Genomic DNA, 17,469 nt, shown 5'->3' with positions numbered 1-17,469 from the left:
GTTTCTCTCTCACATAGATGTTTCTTTCCCTTTCTTTCTCCCTCCCTTCCCCTGCCTCTGGAAGAAAAAGAATTTAAAAAAAGGAAAGGAGAGGGAAAGAAGGAAGGGAAGGAAGGAAGGGAAGGAAGGAGGGAAGGAAGGAAGAAAGAAAGGGAAGGAGGGAAGGAAGGAAGGAAGGGAAGGAAGGAAGGGAAGGAAGGAAGGGAAGGAAGGAAGGGAAGGAAGGAAGAGAAAAATGGTGTGGGGTAGTCATAGAATGAGGAACCTTTAACAATAATGAGACCCATCTGCTTTGGCTGTTAGGATTGAGGCATTACCTCTTAGCTTTCTACATCTTCTGATGTCTGAGAAATGGGGGAATTAGTAGAAACTAGGGTCTTAAGTGGTGTGTGACAGGGGGTTCCAGTGAACTAGAAAACAACTCATTCATTCCCAACTCTATCCCCACTCCTCCACTTCCCAGTATTTTTTCTATGTTCCTTTTACTCCCCACACCCTGAGGTTTTATTTAGCATTTCTACTGGACAGGATTAGACATCTCAGGATAGCAGTGACAAGATTGAGGGATTAAGAACTGGGGAAAGACACAGCAGGAAGAGAATCCTCTGTTTTGTAAAGGCACATTGAATCAAATGCTCTCAGAGATCGCCATTCACCAGCACCGCTGAAAGAAAGAAGGGGGAAGAGAAATGTCTGGCTTATTTTAGCTCCTAGTTTCTCTATGCCTTTGGATCCCTCCAAGCCCAAGTAAAGGGGCTCATGGCTTTAAGTGTTTCTGCCCTTACAAAAACTAGAGTATTGACTTGGGAGGAGTGAGTGGATAAAAAAACTACGGTTTTGAGATGAATAACATATCCTTTTAAACTGGGAACACAGTGGTTGGGCAGAGTGTATGCGCCTTTATATTTGATCTCAGCATTGACAGTTGTTTGTACCAACTACACGACAAATTGCTGAGGGGCTTTGGTTCGTCTGATAAGGCACAGGGCTGGCCCGCCCTCGCATCAGGGCACCTCACACCCGGCAGGTAGTCAGTCTGCAGTCCGCCTTTCTCGAGCCGCACCTGCAAGAGTGCTGCAGCTCTGTCAGCAGTGCCGACCTTCCTCAGCTGTGGGTCCTTGACTGCCTTCTAGAGCCTGTCTCTTCAAGGCAGGATCACCTGTTACTTGGCACGTTTGCTCTAAGGACTGTCAACTCTTCATAAAGACACACAAGTTCTCTTGGTTTTTGTCACCCGGGTTTGCCCTAAGCAAACTTTTGAAGAAGGTTGTTTCTTCAAAACCACCCGTTTCTCCCCTGCCCTATATTCCTGGCTTACGTCATTTTCCGTTGGAGACTGTTCTCAACTGCTAACCAGTCATGCTGTGTTTGCTTTCTTACAAGGGTCACTCAAATACCAGAAAGTTGTCCAGACCCAAGAGATTGTTATTAATCAGGAAAGTTTTATGTACCCCAGTGTGGATGCTTTAGGCAAGGATTCCTGCCCCAAGTCCTTACTGTACTGGATAGGGTGGATTTCCTTGTGCTTTGGAGGATACCTGAATTTCTCTCCTCCTAGACTCTGTTCCCATCCATCTGTACACGTCTTACCCTCCTTCACTACCATATGTCCACCTGGAAAAGACAATACCTGTCTTTACCACTAAACATTTTCATAAGCATCATGCTGAGCTGGCTCTGCTTCAGGGACAGCCGCCCAGAAGGATCAGTGTGGAGTATAAAAGGCAGCCTGTATACAGCTCTCCCCTCAGGTCCCAAATGAAGAGTCATTAATGGTCTTTCTATATTTCTCTTCTCATGTGTTCTGTTACTCAACCTTATTTCTGTATCATTCTTTAATTTTCGAAGCATAGTGAGTTTATTCTAGATTGTTCTTAAATCTTCCACATGGCCTCCCAACGTGTCAGTGCTCCCAGTTCTTCCGTGCCTACCATACGACCATCTCGGTCTACTTCTCCTTCTTGTAGGCTTACGTTTTAATGGGATATAAACATTGGACTATTGCCTTAAACTCCTGCCCAACGCATCGTAGTTTCCAGGCCATCGGGGAGGCCTCTGGTGGCTTCCACATCCTTGTCTAAGGAAGCTCTGTTCTGAGCCCCTGCCATTGCACCCAGGTTATTTCTTTGGGGAATTTTTTCCTCATCAGAACTAACTCATTTTTAAAGCTGCTAGTCCATTGCTAATCAGTTATTTTTAAACCTATATAAAGTATTTAATGTGTTGCAGCTTCCCTTTCTAACTGCGCTTGATCAAATGTTAATACAGCTATATGTACACTTCAGGCTGCCCATTAACACAAGGTATGAATACACTGTACAATATTAGCAATGTGGTATGCAGCTGAATTAAATATTTACCAGCCAAAACCCTGACTTCCCCCTGCAGAGGAAAGAACGTTGCTTTGATCTTCTTTTTTAGCACATAGCTGTGGTGAGGTCATTGGTTATTAATATTTTTAAAAGCTTTGCCCAAGGACACAACATCACCAAATGTATTATTAGTAACATATTGAATAATTTAAAATGTGCCACTAAAACCGGCCACTATAATGTATAAAACCCAGTCTGAGGAACTTCCCCCAGGGTTCTTTTTGACTTTTTAAGTTAAAAAGAAAACAAAAATCACAACCTGGTGACCCAAGTATCCCACAAATTAGGCTGAAATATGATTTTATAAGCTTGTAAATTTTCTTCCCGATCATCTTGTATCATTCAGCTCAACGGAGACTCTCGGGCGAAAGTGCAGCGGATCCTGAGGTTGATTTCCGGTGGAGGATTGTCCATAACTGGATCGCATATCTTGTGCGGAGACTTTCTCTTCAGCGGTCACACGGTTGTGCTGACACTTACTTATTTGTTCATCAAAGAATGTAAGTACTAACTCATTCCCACTTGATTGATTTTTGTAGTGGGAGGGATCCCTGCGCCCTGAACCTGATAGGAACTCTTATTCTACTGGAATTGATAGCTATTGAGAGAGAAGGACACGGAGTTAGCTTTCAATCACTTCAGCTAGTCATACGTGACTTAAACTCGGAAAGCTTAAATTATGGGCCTGGCTTCGCCCTAACATGTAGCATGCCTCCAGAATGACCCCTCCTTGGTTAGTACTTCTCAAGGGTGAAAAGCTTTTTAATGTTGGAACCAGGAAGAACAATTGTCCAAAAAGTTTATTGTAAAAAGAATCTGTGTGCTCTAAAACCAAATATAAATGACTTTTGAGAGAAACTACCATTGTGTATGAAGCTTCCATTCCATCATTTCAAGTAATTTAGTTACTGTTTTTCCCTTTTCCTTTGTAAAACATTTCCTTGCCCCAACTTACTTTAATTTCATCATTTCTGGCTGACTTCTATGGTTTAATAGGCATCTTCATGATCATCTTCTTCGTAAGAAGCATTATGGAGGCAAGAATTTGAAGAATCTTTCCTGATTTATATACTGATTTCCCATTATACAAAACCTTAGTGTATATCAGCGACTTCAATGGCCAGAAAAGTTTCTGGTTTATTGTGGGTCGTGTTTGGCTTTAGCTGCCTAGCAGATCCCATTCTTGTAGTTTTCTGAGGTATTGTATATTTAGGGCCATTATTTCACACTCCTTGTGATGCTTCCCCTCTATTTTTGCACAGCTGGTCTGCAATGACCTTCAGCTTTACTTCTAAGATATCCCATGCCAGTGTTTCCCAGAGGTTAATCTCAGGTCTCCACACTTCCTTATCATACTGTAAAGGAGGTGCTTCGCAGAGACCAGCAGAGGGTGGCCTCCCCCTCTGCCCTCCTATCTTGGCCTGTCATTAATCCAAACGGGTTTGGCGTCATCTGCTGGCAGTGTGGACACCAAGGTTTATCTTGCAGTGGTGGAGAAGTGAACTCTTGCCGCACAGGTTGCCTGGAGTGTTAAGTTTAAGTTTTGCTTTTTGGGCTGTATGACAAAGTGTTGAGGTCTTCTGTAGTAGATGCAGTAAAGCCTTTTTTTTTTTTTTTTTCCATTTTGGTGAGAATTGTGTAGCTTCTGAGGTGTTTCCTTCGTAAATGCTGCCTGTGAACTTAGAGTAGGGAGAGTAGCATGTTGAGTGTGTGGCCTTTATTACATTAGACTTTTTAAAAAGATTTTTTAATGTATGTATTGATTATGCTATTACAGTCGTCCCGATTTCCCCCCCTTGCCACCCTCTACCTTGCCCCCACTCCCTCAGGCGATCCCTGCAGTGCGGTGGCAAGTGGGGGAGTGCTGCTTCGGGGTGCGCCCCTCGTCCCAGGTCCCAGCAGCAGCTGCCGCGTTGGGGGACGGAGCACGTTGTGGGGGACGCAGTGCTCCTGGGATCTGAGGGTTACCGTCCCGGGCCAGCTGAGATGGGAGCAGGGCTCTGAATCCCGCAGAGCCTGTCCCGGGGATGTCACAGATGGGGGGGATAAACACGAGTCGTCGCAAACGCTTCTTTGTTTGCGGGGAGAGGGAATGTGGCACATTCCTCTAGAGGGGAAGGCCCGGAGCCCTTCATTCAAAGGCTTTTATTGAAAAGGTTATTAGGGGGGCCGGGTAACAGGAATGCACAGGTTATCTCATTATACCTGTATGTTAATGTTCATAGAGAATGGGTGATGTTTTGAAGAAAACAAATGGCAGGAACACACCTATTTACATGGGATTTACTTGAGTCCGAGAGGAGACTAGAAAACAAGAGAGCCGAGAGATGCGTAAACCAGAGAGTGTAGTAAACATAAGAGCGCCTAAGGGTATAGGGTTAGGGTCTGTGAATAATGTAAATTTCCTTCCCAGCAGGAGCTGGCTAGAGCTTCTGAGGGAAGAACAGAGCACATTTTAAAGAATTTACTTTTAGGCCTGATTTCCCCTGGGAACTGCCAGATCGAGTTTAGGACTGTCTCCTAACTCAGGTTTCGAACCTGAGCCAGGCTGGGAGGAGGTTTCGAACCTGAGCCAGGCCCAGGGGAAGGAGCCGCCAAGAGACAAGGAGACTGCTTTCAGATAGAATGAGGACTCCAGCCATGTCCAGGCCAAGCCAAGAGGTACGGGACTTTTTGCCCTTTCTCTGGGTCCCCCAATTTCTTGTCTGCTGCCAATACCTTGATCAATATCTGTCTTAGGTTGATATCTCAGCTCCAGATAACTTACCCATCATGGATCACCAACCATCACATGGCAAAGCAGAGGCAGGAGCTATGCCCCTGCCAGGGGGGACAGGTTACGTCTCCTCAGGAGCCTGTTTTTCCAAAGCCTCCCTGATTATTTCCAGCCTTGGGGCCCTCCAGCCTGTTGGTGGGGTTACAGTTCCTGAAACCAGGCAGGGCGTTTCCAAACAAATCCCCACACCACCATTGTCCATGGTCATGGGTCATGCATTTATGTCCTTTGGCTACTCTATTTCCTATGCTGTATTTTACATCCCCATGACTATTCTGTAGCTATTAATTTGCACTTCTCAGTCCCTTCTCCCCTTTGGCCCATCCCGCAGACCTTCCTCCCATCTAGCAACCATCAAAACTCTCTCTTTATCTATGATTCTGTTTCTATTCTGCTTGTTTGTTTATTTTGTTTTTTAGATTCAATTGTTGATAGATATGTATTTGTTGCCATTTTATTCTTCATATTTTTGATCTTCTTTTTAAAGAAGACCCTTTAACATTTCATATAATGCTGGTTTTGTAGCTTTTTATTGTTTGGGAATCTATTTGTCCTTTGATTCTAAATGATAGCTTTGATTCTAAATGACAGCTTTACTGGTAATCTTGGGTATAGGTCATTGCCTTTTTATCACTTTGAATATTTCTTGCCAATTCCTTCTAGCCTGGAAAGTTTCTTTTGAGAAATTACCTGACAGTGTTGTGGGAGCTCCCTTGTAGGTAACTGAGCACTTTTTTCTTGCTGCTTTTAAGATTCTCTCTTTGTCTTTAACCTTTGGCATTTTGATTATGATGTGTCTTGGCGTGGGCCTCTCTGTGCTTCCTGGACTTGTATATTTATTTCCCTCACCAGGTGAGGGAAATTTTCTGTTCTTTTTTCAAATAGGTTTCCAATTTCTTGCTCGCTCTCTTTTCCTTCTCACAACCCTATGCTGCGAGTGTTGGAATGCTTAAAGTTGTCTCAGTGGCCGCTTATACTATCTTCATTTTTTTGGATTCTTTTTTTCTTCTTGTTCTGATTGGTTGTTTTTTGCTTCCTTATATTCCAACTATCTGATTACATCCTCGGGTTCATCCACTCTACTGCTGTTTCCCTGTAAATTGTTCTTTATTTCATTTAATGCATCCTTGGTTTCTAATTGGATGTTTTTTATGCTGTTGAGGCCCTCATTAAGTTCCTTGAGCATCTTTATACCCAGTGTTTTGAACTCTGCATCTGATAGCTTCCTTGTGTCCATTTAGTTTAGTATTTTTCCTAGAGTTTTGTTCTTTTCCTTCATTTGGGCCATGTTTCTTTGTCTTCTCATTTTTGCAACCTCCCCGTGTTTGTTTCTTTGTATTAGGTAGAGCTGCTACATCTCCCAGGCTTGACAGAGTTGCCTAATATTGTAGGTGTAATGTAGTGCCCAGGGGCATAGCCTTCCCTGTCATGCAAGGTGGGTGCGCCCTCCTGTTGCACTTGAAACTTGATCACTTTTGGCATATAGGGTAGCCACCACCTGTGTTCTGTCCGGGTCATAGAGTATAATCTACAGAGAGATATGCAGGTGGCTGCTACTTTTGCTGGGCATGGAAGTTCCCAGGAAAGGCCAGGCTATGAATCAGCTCAACTTAGCAAGAGATATGGGGGCTTGCTGAAGCTGGATGCTGTTTGTTTGAGAGAATTTAGGAAAATCTGAAGCCAAGATAAATCAGCCTTTTGGAAAAGCCACTGGAAACAGCTTGGGTGGGCCCAAAATTTGGGTGGGCCTCAGGGAATCACCAGGGTGGGGCTAACAGTGTAAACGAGATTGATGAAGTCTCAGATATGGTGGCCACCTGCCAGCTCTGTGGCTCTGTGGGGAGAAGGCTCAGAAAGAGGTACAGTGGCCTCTGCCAGCACTTCTGTCTGAGAGGAAACTGCCCCTGACCCCCGATGCTAGACAGTTGACTTCCTCCCTCTGTGTCTCTGGTGCCTTTTAATCTGCTGCCCCCACACTGGCGCTCAGAGGGAGTGAGTCTGAGTAAGTCTGTGTGCAGGCCCTTTACAAGGAACTGCCAGGGAGTCCAGCAGTTTCTGTTCTCCACACCCTCTATTCCCACTGGCTTTTACAGCCAGAAGTTATGGTGACTTCTCTTCCTGGCACTAGAACCCTGGGCTGAGGAGCTTGGTATGGGGCTGGGACCCTTCGCTCCTGATATACTCCTCCTGATTTTTATCTGCCACTTACGGGTGTGGGACCTCCACCCCTTCTACCAGTCACAGTGTGCTTTCTTCTTTAATTCCGTAGTTGTAGGAGTTCCATTCGGCTCAATCTCTGATGATTCTGAATGATGGTTTTTTTATAGTTTAGTTGTAATGTTGATGTGGTTATGCAAGGAGGCAAGCTTTGTTTACCTAGGCCGCCATCTTGATCAGAAGTCCACACTTGACTTTAAGGTAGAGTGCCTTCTGCACTTTTCCCCTGATTCCTTCTCTCATGTTCTCTGGGAGGTTGTGGTGGGAGGAACCCAGGTCTGTCTCTGCACCAAATATCAGAAGATCATCTCTTCCTTACATTTTAGTTAACACATTTCTAATAACTAGTTATTATTGATTCTGTACAGAGGTGGAGTGATATGTGTAGCTTATGGCTCTAACTCTAGCTTTTGCTGAGAAAACTTCCATCGAGAACTTCCATCTGTCTGTGTGTAAGATCAGTCATTTTTCAGTCCAGAGGGGCATTTGAGTTGAAGGGCCTTCTCTCTAATCTGAGGATCATAAAAAGCTTATAGAAGATGAGCCCTGGCTGGTGTGGTTCAGTGGACTGAGTGCCAGCCTGTGAACCAAAGGGGTCACTGGTTCAATTCCCAGTCAGGGCACATGCCTGGGTTGCGGGCCAGGTCTCCAATAGGGGGCGCATGAGAGGCAACCACACACTGATGTTTCTGTCCCTCTCTTTCTCCCTCCCTTCCCCTCTGTCTAAAAATAAATAAAATCTTGGGGGGGGGGGGGAACTTTCATGTTTTAAAAAAAGCTTATAGAAGATGAGGATGAGAGTACGGAGGCATTGCATGTTAACAGTGAAGCCACTGTCAGTTGAAAACCATAAAGCAATCAAGAGAAAAAACTCTAGGGAACCAAGAGAAAGTTTTATAAAATAACCAAAGACCACATGATATTGACAATAACAGCAAATAGACATAGTACTTCCTCTGTGTCAGGCGTTCTTCTAACACCTTGATGTAAATTAATTCATTGAATCGTGCAGCCATCCATGGAGGGAGCACTGTTTTTCCTCATTTTTCAAAGAAAAAGACAAAGCACAGAGAAAGCAAGTGACCAGGCCATGGCCCATAGTTAGTAATTGGAGGATGGATTGTCCAAACTCAAACAGGTTGACTCTAGAAGCTATGCTATCAATTTCTTGGCTCTATTTAGAATTTTTGGAAGCCCAAGTTGTCTGATTTTATAAAATTACTAATGAGTATATTGCTCATTATTGTTCTTTATTTTTACCTCAGAACAATAACAGGACAGCTTATGATAATTTTTATTCCTTAATGAAGACTATGCAGCATGTAGAGACATTTTCTTCCCAGCAATTTTGGTTTGAGGTTTTTAAAATTGTGTAAGTTTACATACAGCAAAGAATGAATTACATTCTGCTTTTTTCAATCTTTAATGGGAAGTAAAATGACAAATCTGTAATGCTTAATACAACTCAAATTTAAAGTCAGCTCTCTACATAAACAGGGCATTCCACATTTATGCCTGTTTCCTATGCAATTAGGAAAAAAACAATCACTTTCTAAATTATACCATATGTTATTGTTCTGAGTAAGCAGTGGTTCCAGTGGTTCCTTGAACACTCTGCTTCTAGAATTAGGTGCATCACTTATGTATTTTTTGCTTTCCTGCCTTTTGATCAATTTGGACTCTCCTTGTTTGCTCTGTTGTCATGAGTGAATCTGAATTTCATCATAAGAGCAGATGGAAACATGGGGCCAGGGCCATTCTGAGGTTAACAACAGAGGGCTTTACACAGTTGTGCAGATATTGTATCATTGGGGCCTATATTTCTTATAAAATTAGACTAGAGAAGTCAGCCTGGCTCCTAGTATTGGGCTGGCCAAAAAGTTAGTTTAGTTTTTTCCATACTGATGGTTCTAGTAGTGCTTAGTTGTCTTTAACTTCATTTGAAATAATTTTGTTAGATTGTATTGTGACAGCTATAATATCAGCGTGCCTTTTTTAGAAAGCATATTAAAATTGGTGAATATTTGTGTAGCCATTTTAATATTGAAGATGGAAGAAAATGCACATCTTTGGCATATTATGCTTTATTATTTCAAGAAGGTTAAAAATGCAGCTGAAATGCAAAAAAGATTTGTGCAGCATATGGAGAAGGTGCTGTGACTGATCGAACGTGTCAAAAGTTGTTTACAAAGTTTCTTCATACTGTGGACATTTTTGCCAAAGAATTCTTTGCTGCAGGGCTGTCCTGTGCCTTGGAAGATGTTTAACAGCACTCCTGGCCCCTACCCAGTAGAAGCCAATAGCAGGAGATAATCAACATACTCAAAATAACCAAATCAATAAAATTATTGGCGAAAATGAGAAATGTATCTTTTATTTTATAGAAAAATCTAAACTTTTTAGCCAACCCAGTACCATATATATGTCTTGCCAATCGAGAATACATTTTTTTTACTTTCTAGCACACAGTCTGTTGTCTCCATTATTCAGGGATAACTGGGCTAGGATACCACACAGAGAGTGGAGTTATTAATTGTGTTATCACCTTTTACTTTGATGTTACCCCTCTGAGTAACATCAGAGAGCAGAGGGGGCTACCATTTTGCTGTTTGCATTTCTCAATTGAAAAGCCAAGGTCCCAGGGAGGTGCTTTAACAGAGGATGTGTTTTTAGGGAAAAGCAGTGCTATGGTTCCCACCTATCCCAAAACCTCATTTTCAGTTCCGTGGGAAGTAAAATGGCCATCAGGCCACCTCCTCACTCCTAACTACTTTGGCTTTGCTTCTTGTGGATAAACAGATACAAAATAGTCAGGTTTACTCAGACATTTTGAACTTGCAAGGTAAATACCAGGTGACATAATAAGCAAAGGAAGCAGGTGTGAGACTTCAGGGAGGGGTTAGGGCTCTGACACTAAAGAATGTGAAATCTCCAGATTTCTAAGTGTTAGGCCCAGAATGTTAACATTTGAACAAACCAGAATAGCTACAGGGACCGGATCCGCCCCTGCCAGGCTGCAAGAGTACGGCCTCTCCCAGCTTAAAATTCTGGGACTATGTGAGTTTTCTGCTAGGATTTAGTAGCAGGATGAACCAAATGAAAAATACTGAGTTGCACATTCATAATTAGAAAGTCAGACTTTCAGATGAAAATATTATACTTGAGGTCAAAAGAGCATCAGGTATTTTACCAAAAAATATTTTTTACTTGAATAATACCTGATATGGTATTCATCTAAACTTCTGGAAATGGAGCCTTTTGTTTTCCAACCATTCTTCCATACTTGATATAAAGATCACTATAAATATAAACACAAACATGACATAAATTTTAGTTTATTAGATTATTAATATTGTGAGCTATTAAAGTTTTAAAATAGAAAAAAGAAGTTATTAAAGAAAAAAAGAGAGCCCTGGTTGATGTGGCTCAATGGTTGAGCGTGGGTCTGAGATTAAAGGGTCACTGGTTTGATTCCCAGTCAGGGCACGTGCCTGGGTTGCAGGCCGGGGTCCCCAGTAGGGGGCGTATGAGAGGCAACCACACATTGATATTTCTCTCCCTTTCCGTCTCCCTCCCTTCCCCTCTGTCTAAAATAAATAAAATCTTTAAAAAACATTTTTAAAAAAGATTAAAAAAAATGAGGAGTTGCTAGAAATGAACTCTGGCTCCATTCATGTGTGTTATTAATTCCTGTGTGGGAATACAGTGCGGATTCCTGTCTAACCTGGTGACGGCTCTAGTTCTCCACCCGATTAGCATGATGAATTTCTCAGCGGCCTCACTGGGAATGCTAAAATCCTGCAGTGAACGGGCAGTGATCCTAAGCTTTACATTGGGAGTGTTTAATAGTTGCTATTGGCAGGAACAGTATAAAATTACTCAGAATCAAAATATTGCTAGCCACGATGCCATTTTTCTCCCCTTGGGAAAATCAAATTAACTTTCTGTACGACCTGATGGTATTATTCCAGCATTCTCACGCTCCACCCCCTTTTCACTGACAGCTACCTTTTCCTTTGACCCCTGCTGTTTTTCTTTCCAGTGGAATCCCTATGTGAGCCAGTCCACGCACCCTATTAAGACACTCTGTCTGCTTCCTTATTAAACAACTGAACAGTGGGCAAAGCATAGAGTTTCCGTTGTTACCAGCCTCCCCACTGAATGACTGTTAGACCTTCTATCAGTGGTGCCCTCTCTCCCTTCTACCTAGCACACCCTGGGCTGTTCACAGTCCTCATTTTGGGTTATTAATTTTCTGCTTCCCATGACTTGTTGACCTTAGATTATTCTAATTAAGGACATTAGGATAGACTAACCATTAAATTCATCTCTGGAATCTTATTAACTAGACATTTTTCTACTGCCCAGATTCGCCTCGTCACTTCTGGTGGTATCATTTAATCTGCTGGCTGCTGAGCGCTGCTGGGATCATCTGCATTCTTGTAGCACATGAACACTATACTGTCGATGTGATCATTGCTTATTACATCACAACACGGCTGTTTTGGTGGTACCATTCAATGGCCAATGAAAAGGTGAGAGCAGTGAAATTATCCTTGGGTAATTTCTTTTCTTTAAGTGCAGTGGAGCCCCTGGCTGCTGTGGCTCAGTGGATTGAGCGCCAGCCTGCAAACCAAAGGGTTGCAGTTTAATTCCCAGTCAGGGCACATGCCTGGGTTGTGGGCCAGGTCCCCAGTCGGGGATGCACAAGAGGCAACCACACATTGAGTTTCTCTCCCTCTCATTCTCCCTCTCTTCCCCTCTTTAAAATAAATAAAATCTTTTTAAAAAATACAATGGGGTTTAGTTTACATCAGTTCACTTATATCCATAATTGCTTCTTAAAATAAAAAAAAATCACACATGTAAAAGACATTTAAGAATAAAAATGTATGATAGTAGATCATGGTGTTTTACTAATTCAGCTAATTTATATGAGAATTAAAGAAGTATCTGTGCTACATTAAAATTTAGGAACCTTCTCAGGAGAAGCATTGTGGGGCAGCTAGATAAGACACCCCTGCCTTCAGAGAACTTAATTTTGAGAGCAAGATGGCAACTATTTTTGAAAGTCAGGCAAAGTCAGTCACGTATGAATAACTGGATTTAGTACACCTTTTGGTGATGCAGTGCTATCTGGCTTCCCTTCTCATTCTTATTTCTGCTTCACCCTATTTCCAGATGAACATTTTTTTCTCCTCCCACTCATTCTGAAAACGCTAGCTCAAATGTCATCTCTCTGGGAAGACTTCCTGAACTCCTGCCCTTGGCCTCTAGTCCCAAGGCAGAATGAGTCCTCCCCTTTTCTGTCCTTCTTAGCCTTGGTGTGTGTCCTTGGTGTGAGAGTCTGTGTGTCATGACTTGACTTATCTTGAATTCATCTTGTCATATTGTCTGACACATACCATGGTTGGAGAATTTGTGAGAGATTGAAATATGACCTTCCCAAAGGACCTAAATCCAGTTCTCCTTTAGTGGTGTCCACTAATAAATGCTCTTTCTATGGGTTTATTTGTCTTTTAGCTCTATTTCCTGTTTTGTGGACTCCTACTTCCATCTTCCATTTAGTTGTCTGCTGATACCACTGAACCATGATTTTCATCTCTCCTCTTAAATATGCTCAATCTTGTGAGCTCTCCTTTTACTCTTCCATCTTCCTTGACTCACATATCTGACCACGCACACTTCCTGAAAATTGTTCCTCCTGGATAACTGTCACATGCCTTCCTAAGTCTCCACCGTCACCGGAATTGCAGGCAGAAGATTTGCACAAGCCACAAAGAGGGACGAAAGAGGCAGCTAAGGGAGCAGGGTGAGGGGGTAGGTCACATCAGAGTTAGGGAACAGGCGTAAAGACTGCCTTGTGATCTGGATTCTGCGGCTTTCTTTGCTAAGTTACAGCAAGGGACAGTTTAATTGGAAAAAAAAAATTCGGATGTGAATTGTGAAAAATATGTCTCATTTGACTTTTCTCCTACCTTTTACAGAACTTGAAGGTCTCTTCACAGACTAACTTCTTGTCTCGTGCATGGTGGTTCCCCATCTTTTATTTTTTTGAGAAAAATGTACAAGGCTCAATTCCTTGCTGCTTCTCCTGGCCACTCTCCTGGCCTCCTGGCTGCTTTAAATCATCGTGCAAAAAGTACTCCCGGGTTCAGAAGACAGGCGAAGACAATGAGAAATCTACCTGAGCCGCAAAACAAAGGCAGCAGCTCTTATACCAAACGAGGTATCGCTGTCACCAAAGGTGTATTTTTGTTTTTTTATTTTAGGAGAACTGACTGGTAAATGAACAAGTGGACCAAATTTTGTGTAAATGATTAGAAAGATGAACAAAGTGTTACCCTTTGACTTTTTGTTTTGTTTTGTTTTTTTATTCATCCTGAGAAAGTTATATTCTCCTGCGGCTCTCCATTCAATGGTGACAAGCCCTCCACCTGGGATTTTACCAGCGAGCTTGTCAAAGAGGTGCCAAAGAACACATTACACCTTTCCTTAGCCTTTCTCCACTAAAGAATTTTTTCAGGATTTTTTTCCCCTCCAAGGTCAGAAGAATTTGTTAATGTTTTAAATAAACTCTCTGGACAGATATAGCTACTGTGTAAATAGAATAACCTAATGTTGAGAGTGAGTTTTTGCATTAGGCCTATTAGTGAGGGGGAGACACAAGGGTTGTGAGTGAACTTCGGGTGCACTTAACTTCTCTCCTTTTGTGGGGAAGGGTAAGGTTAGGCCTGGGAATATGTACTGCTGCTACCACCCAGTGTACTATGGATCACTTTTACTTTATTTTTTAAACTGATAATTTTATTTAAAATTGAAAGATATGTGATCTAAGTAAATATGGAAGTATTTGAATAACCCCACAGGTTTTACTTGTTTGTAAATATTTAATTTTAAGATCTCTGTGACAGACACACAGGAAATGCAGGGCTGGTTCTGCTCACAGCAGCCCTGGTTTGCACACCTGCCTGCTGTCTGCCTGGTAAATCTGCGCCTGGTACCCCCAGGCAGCCGGCTGCACACACAGGCTGAACCCACGTGGGCGAGCTGATGCTCCTGTTGCAGGAGGAACGAGCCGGCGTTCTCTCCCAGGTCTTGCCCTGTGTGAGATCTGTTTTAGAGCTGCTTATCGAAACTCAGAAATATAATTGGTCGCACTTCACTGAAAACCATTTCTTTCTAGTTATACTCTGTTTTATGGGAAAAACCAAGATGGAGTCCACAAGTTTAATGCAATCTTGCCTTTTTGCAAGAGGCCCAGCTTCTTATCAACTGAGTGTTTATAGGAAGGACTATGGACACATACCACAATTGAGTCATTTTACTTTGACCCTGAAATTATACCACATTGCTGCACTATAAGCTATTGTTGGTAAGCTGTTATCGGAATCAGGATGTTAGACAGTTAAAGCTATTCAATAAAGGGGGCTCATCATTTCTAAAGTTCTTTCAGGTGATGCAAAAAAAGAAAAAGATAGACTTGATCAGATTTAATGCTGTCAGAGTTAGTACAGAGTTTAGTGCTGTTGGGTCTTGTGGATAATTCTTACTTAATTTCTTAAGACTTCTAGTAACCTTACAAAAAGATTTAAGATTACAAAATCATCAACCCAGAGAAGCAGAGAAGCCAACTGGGGTACATAGAGGAAGTTACATTTATATTGAAGGTAAAAATTTCCCTCCACTTAGAAAGGAAAAAAAAAAATCTAAATTTGTTATTATGAACTAATTAGCCTTGATTTGATATACAAAATTGACCTTTAAATTGCTCAAGAGAAGCACAATACAAACATAAATGTGTTCAGAAAGGTCATCATCCTTTGGTGCTAAAATTCTGTGTGTTTTCAGTATAGCTCTTGCTCTGTGTAATAGAGGGGTCACTAAAGGAAAGGTGGTTGAATTCAAAGACAGTTTATTTTAAAAAAAGAAGTGAAACCCTGAACTTTCTTGGCTGGTTTTGAAATGCAAGGAATTTGTCCAGTATTTATTATTAAACCAATAAGGAATATATCTATACCTTACCTGATGTGTTTAATTTTTTCCTTATTTTCACTTATTACATATTGACAGTTGTGCTAAAACAAGGTGTTCTGCTTGAAAACACTGGTTTTAAATTTCTGCTATCCGATTGTGAAAACATCTGACACTGCAGCCTGGGTTTTGCTCTCTTAACACTGGGATATTGAGCCTCTGATTTCCATAAGACCACTTGGTATGCCTTAGATATACCTGAGAGCCTTATTCCCCTACAACTTAGATAACCCTCTTTTCTTCATATGAGGAAATGGATTTCAGCTTTTAAAATCATGGTGCATGGATCGTTGGAAACCCTTGAAACAGTAAACCTTGCATGTTAGTCAAGTCATCTAGTGTTTTTTGTTTTTTGTTTTTAAATAATTCCATCACCTGTTAAAGAACTTTAGGAAACATGTCTGACCCCACATGTGGACAGACACGCTGCTGCCCTCTTCCGTGCAGTGTCTGGCATAGCTCACTAGTAGAGGCTGTGGGAGCATGCGGTGTCCAAAGAAGGGTGAGTGGGAGATACCGGAGTTTCAAGATGGGAAAACATAAGAGAAATAGTGAATCTCATTTACATTTAGGAGAGCAAGCTTGAGGTTTAACCCAACATGCCACTTTGGAATATAAAACATAAACAATTACTAGACTTACTGTGGAGATCGTTTTGCGGTATAGAGAAATAGCGAATCATTATGTTGGACTCCTGAAACTAATATAATATGTAGATTATATCTCAATTAAAAAAAATTTATATTTTAACTTTGAAACAAATTTTTGGAGCTCCTTTTCCTTGCTAATCAAGATACAAATCTTATCAATTAGTCTTGTTTTTGTAAATCACTACTCCTGTTTGAAGCTTTTCCTGTAATTTAATCCTCTGTTCAGTATCTATAACATATAATTCCTATAGATTATATGGCGTTTTTTTTTTTAAATTCTTTGAAATGGAAATGAATTCCTCTCATTCTATTTTTTGAGCTCCTTCACTAACTGAAAATCAAGCGTTCTTTCCCAATTCCACCGGAAGTAATTTTGAATTTATTATTTCATTCATTGGCATGTTGGGAAGCAAGTTTTGCTGTGGAAGGAAGGGTGTTTTGAATGAGGGCCAGTCTCTAAGTCTGGTTAGTAGATAGGACCTAGCATCAGGTTCTTTGCTGTATACCAGCGCCCCCTTGTGGAAATATGACATGGAACACAAACTTGCCACTTTTTAAAGTGTATTTTCAAAAGACTTTTTTTAAAAATCATTTTGCCAATACTCTGAAAGCAGAGTGCAAAAGGAGTTATTTTTAAGGTATTTTAAACCTTTCCCAAAGGGAGAATGTACTTGGATCAGAGGGAGTTGCAATTCTAATCTTTTATCCATTGATCAAAGAAAATTTACAGGCCGTTTTTACCTCTCACCGTCACAATCATTAATGTTTCCCTTTGTAACTGCCAACACTGTTTACTTTGAAACACCAAGTTGGCTGCCTTTTTTTTTCACTTGCTAGAACTCATGCAGTTTGTTTTTCATTGAAAGTTCACATTATGTTCCTTGAATATTTTGAACATTTCTTTTCAAATTCTTTGTTATTTTTGTTTTGCACTGTAAAATTGATTAAAAATGTAAGCCGGTCTTAACACACTTCTGCAGTGTAAGGAAGTGTAAGAAGGAATTTCTTAATAAATGAGTTTGCAATGTTTAAATCAAGCGTATTAAAAGTAACATTTGTTGAAGGCTTTTCTGTTTGTATATATAAAGATTCCTGGTATTTTTTTAATGTTACTGTGTTGCAATAATTTAACTCATTTGAATTACTTGCTAAAAATACTTTGTCTGTTAAGAAGTGCTCTTGACTTCGGTACCTAAACACTTAAAATCATGTCAAAGTTACCCAAAGATAAAATTTTATACAGATAAACACCTTCTGAATTGTGGCTTATTTTATTATTCATTAATGTAACTATGCTGTGTTCTAAATGAATCATGGATGAGACTAGTTATTTTTGAATTATTTAAAATTGTTTTTTAAAAGAAAAAAGTTATAAACATAAGCTAACCTAGTTGCCAAGTTGGAGTTCATTATTTAATTT

The 17,469-nt window shown here is 41.0% G+C and overlaps 1 protein-coding gene across 3 annotated transcripts in view; it reads left to right on the top strand.

Annotated features, from left to right (window-relative positions):
• Nucleotides 1–16,106, top strand: part of SGMS2 (sphingomyelin synthase 2) — an 85,991-nt gene extending 69,885 nt beyond the window's left edge. For 2 of the 3 annotated variants that reach the window (XM_054591643.1, XM_054591644.1), the window contains exons 5-7: nucleotides 2,719–2,872; nucleotides 11,734–11,900; nucleotides 13,353–16,106. In XM_054591643.1, the coding sequence (XP_054447618.1) occupies nucleotides 2,719–2,872; nucleotides 11,734–11,900; nucleotides 13,353–13,556 (525 nt within the window). In that variant the 3' untranslated portion in view covers nucleotides 13,557–16,106. The remainder of the gene's footprint in view (nucleotides 1–2,718; nucleotides 2,873–11,733; nucleotides 11,901–13,352) is intronic. The other variant, XM_054591645.1, reaches the window with a different exon arrangement.
• Nucleotides 16,107–17,469: the final 1,363 nt, after the last annotated feature.

This window comes from Pteronotus mesoamericanus, unplaced genomic scaffold (assembly GCF_021234165.1).
Source record: "Pteronotus mesoamericanus isolate MK-2021 breed Mesoamerican mustached bat unplaced genomic scaffold, CSHL_Meso_final scaffold_232, whole genome shotgun sequence".
In the NCBI taxonomy this organism is placed as follows: domain Eukaryota; kingdom Metazoa; phylum Chordata; class Mammalia; order Chiroptera; family Mormoopidae; genus Pteronotus; species Pteronotus mesoamericanus.
The sequence above is the reverse complement of the archived record's forward strand: the minus strand, read 5'-3'. Positions and strand labels throughout refer to the sequence as shown.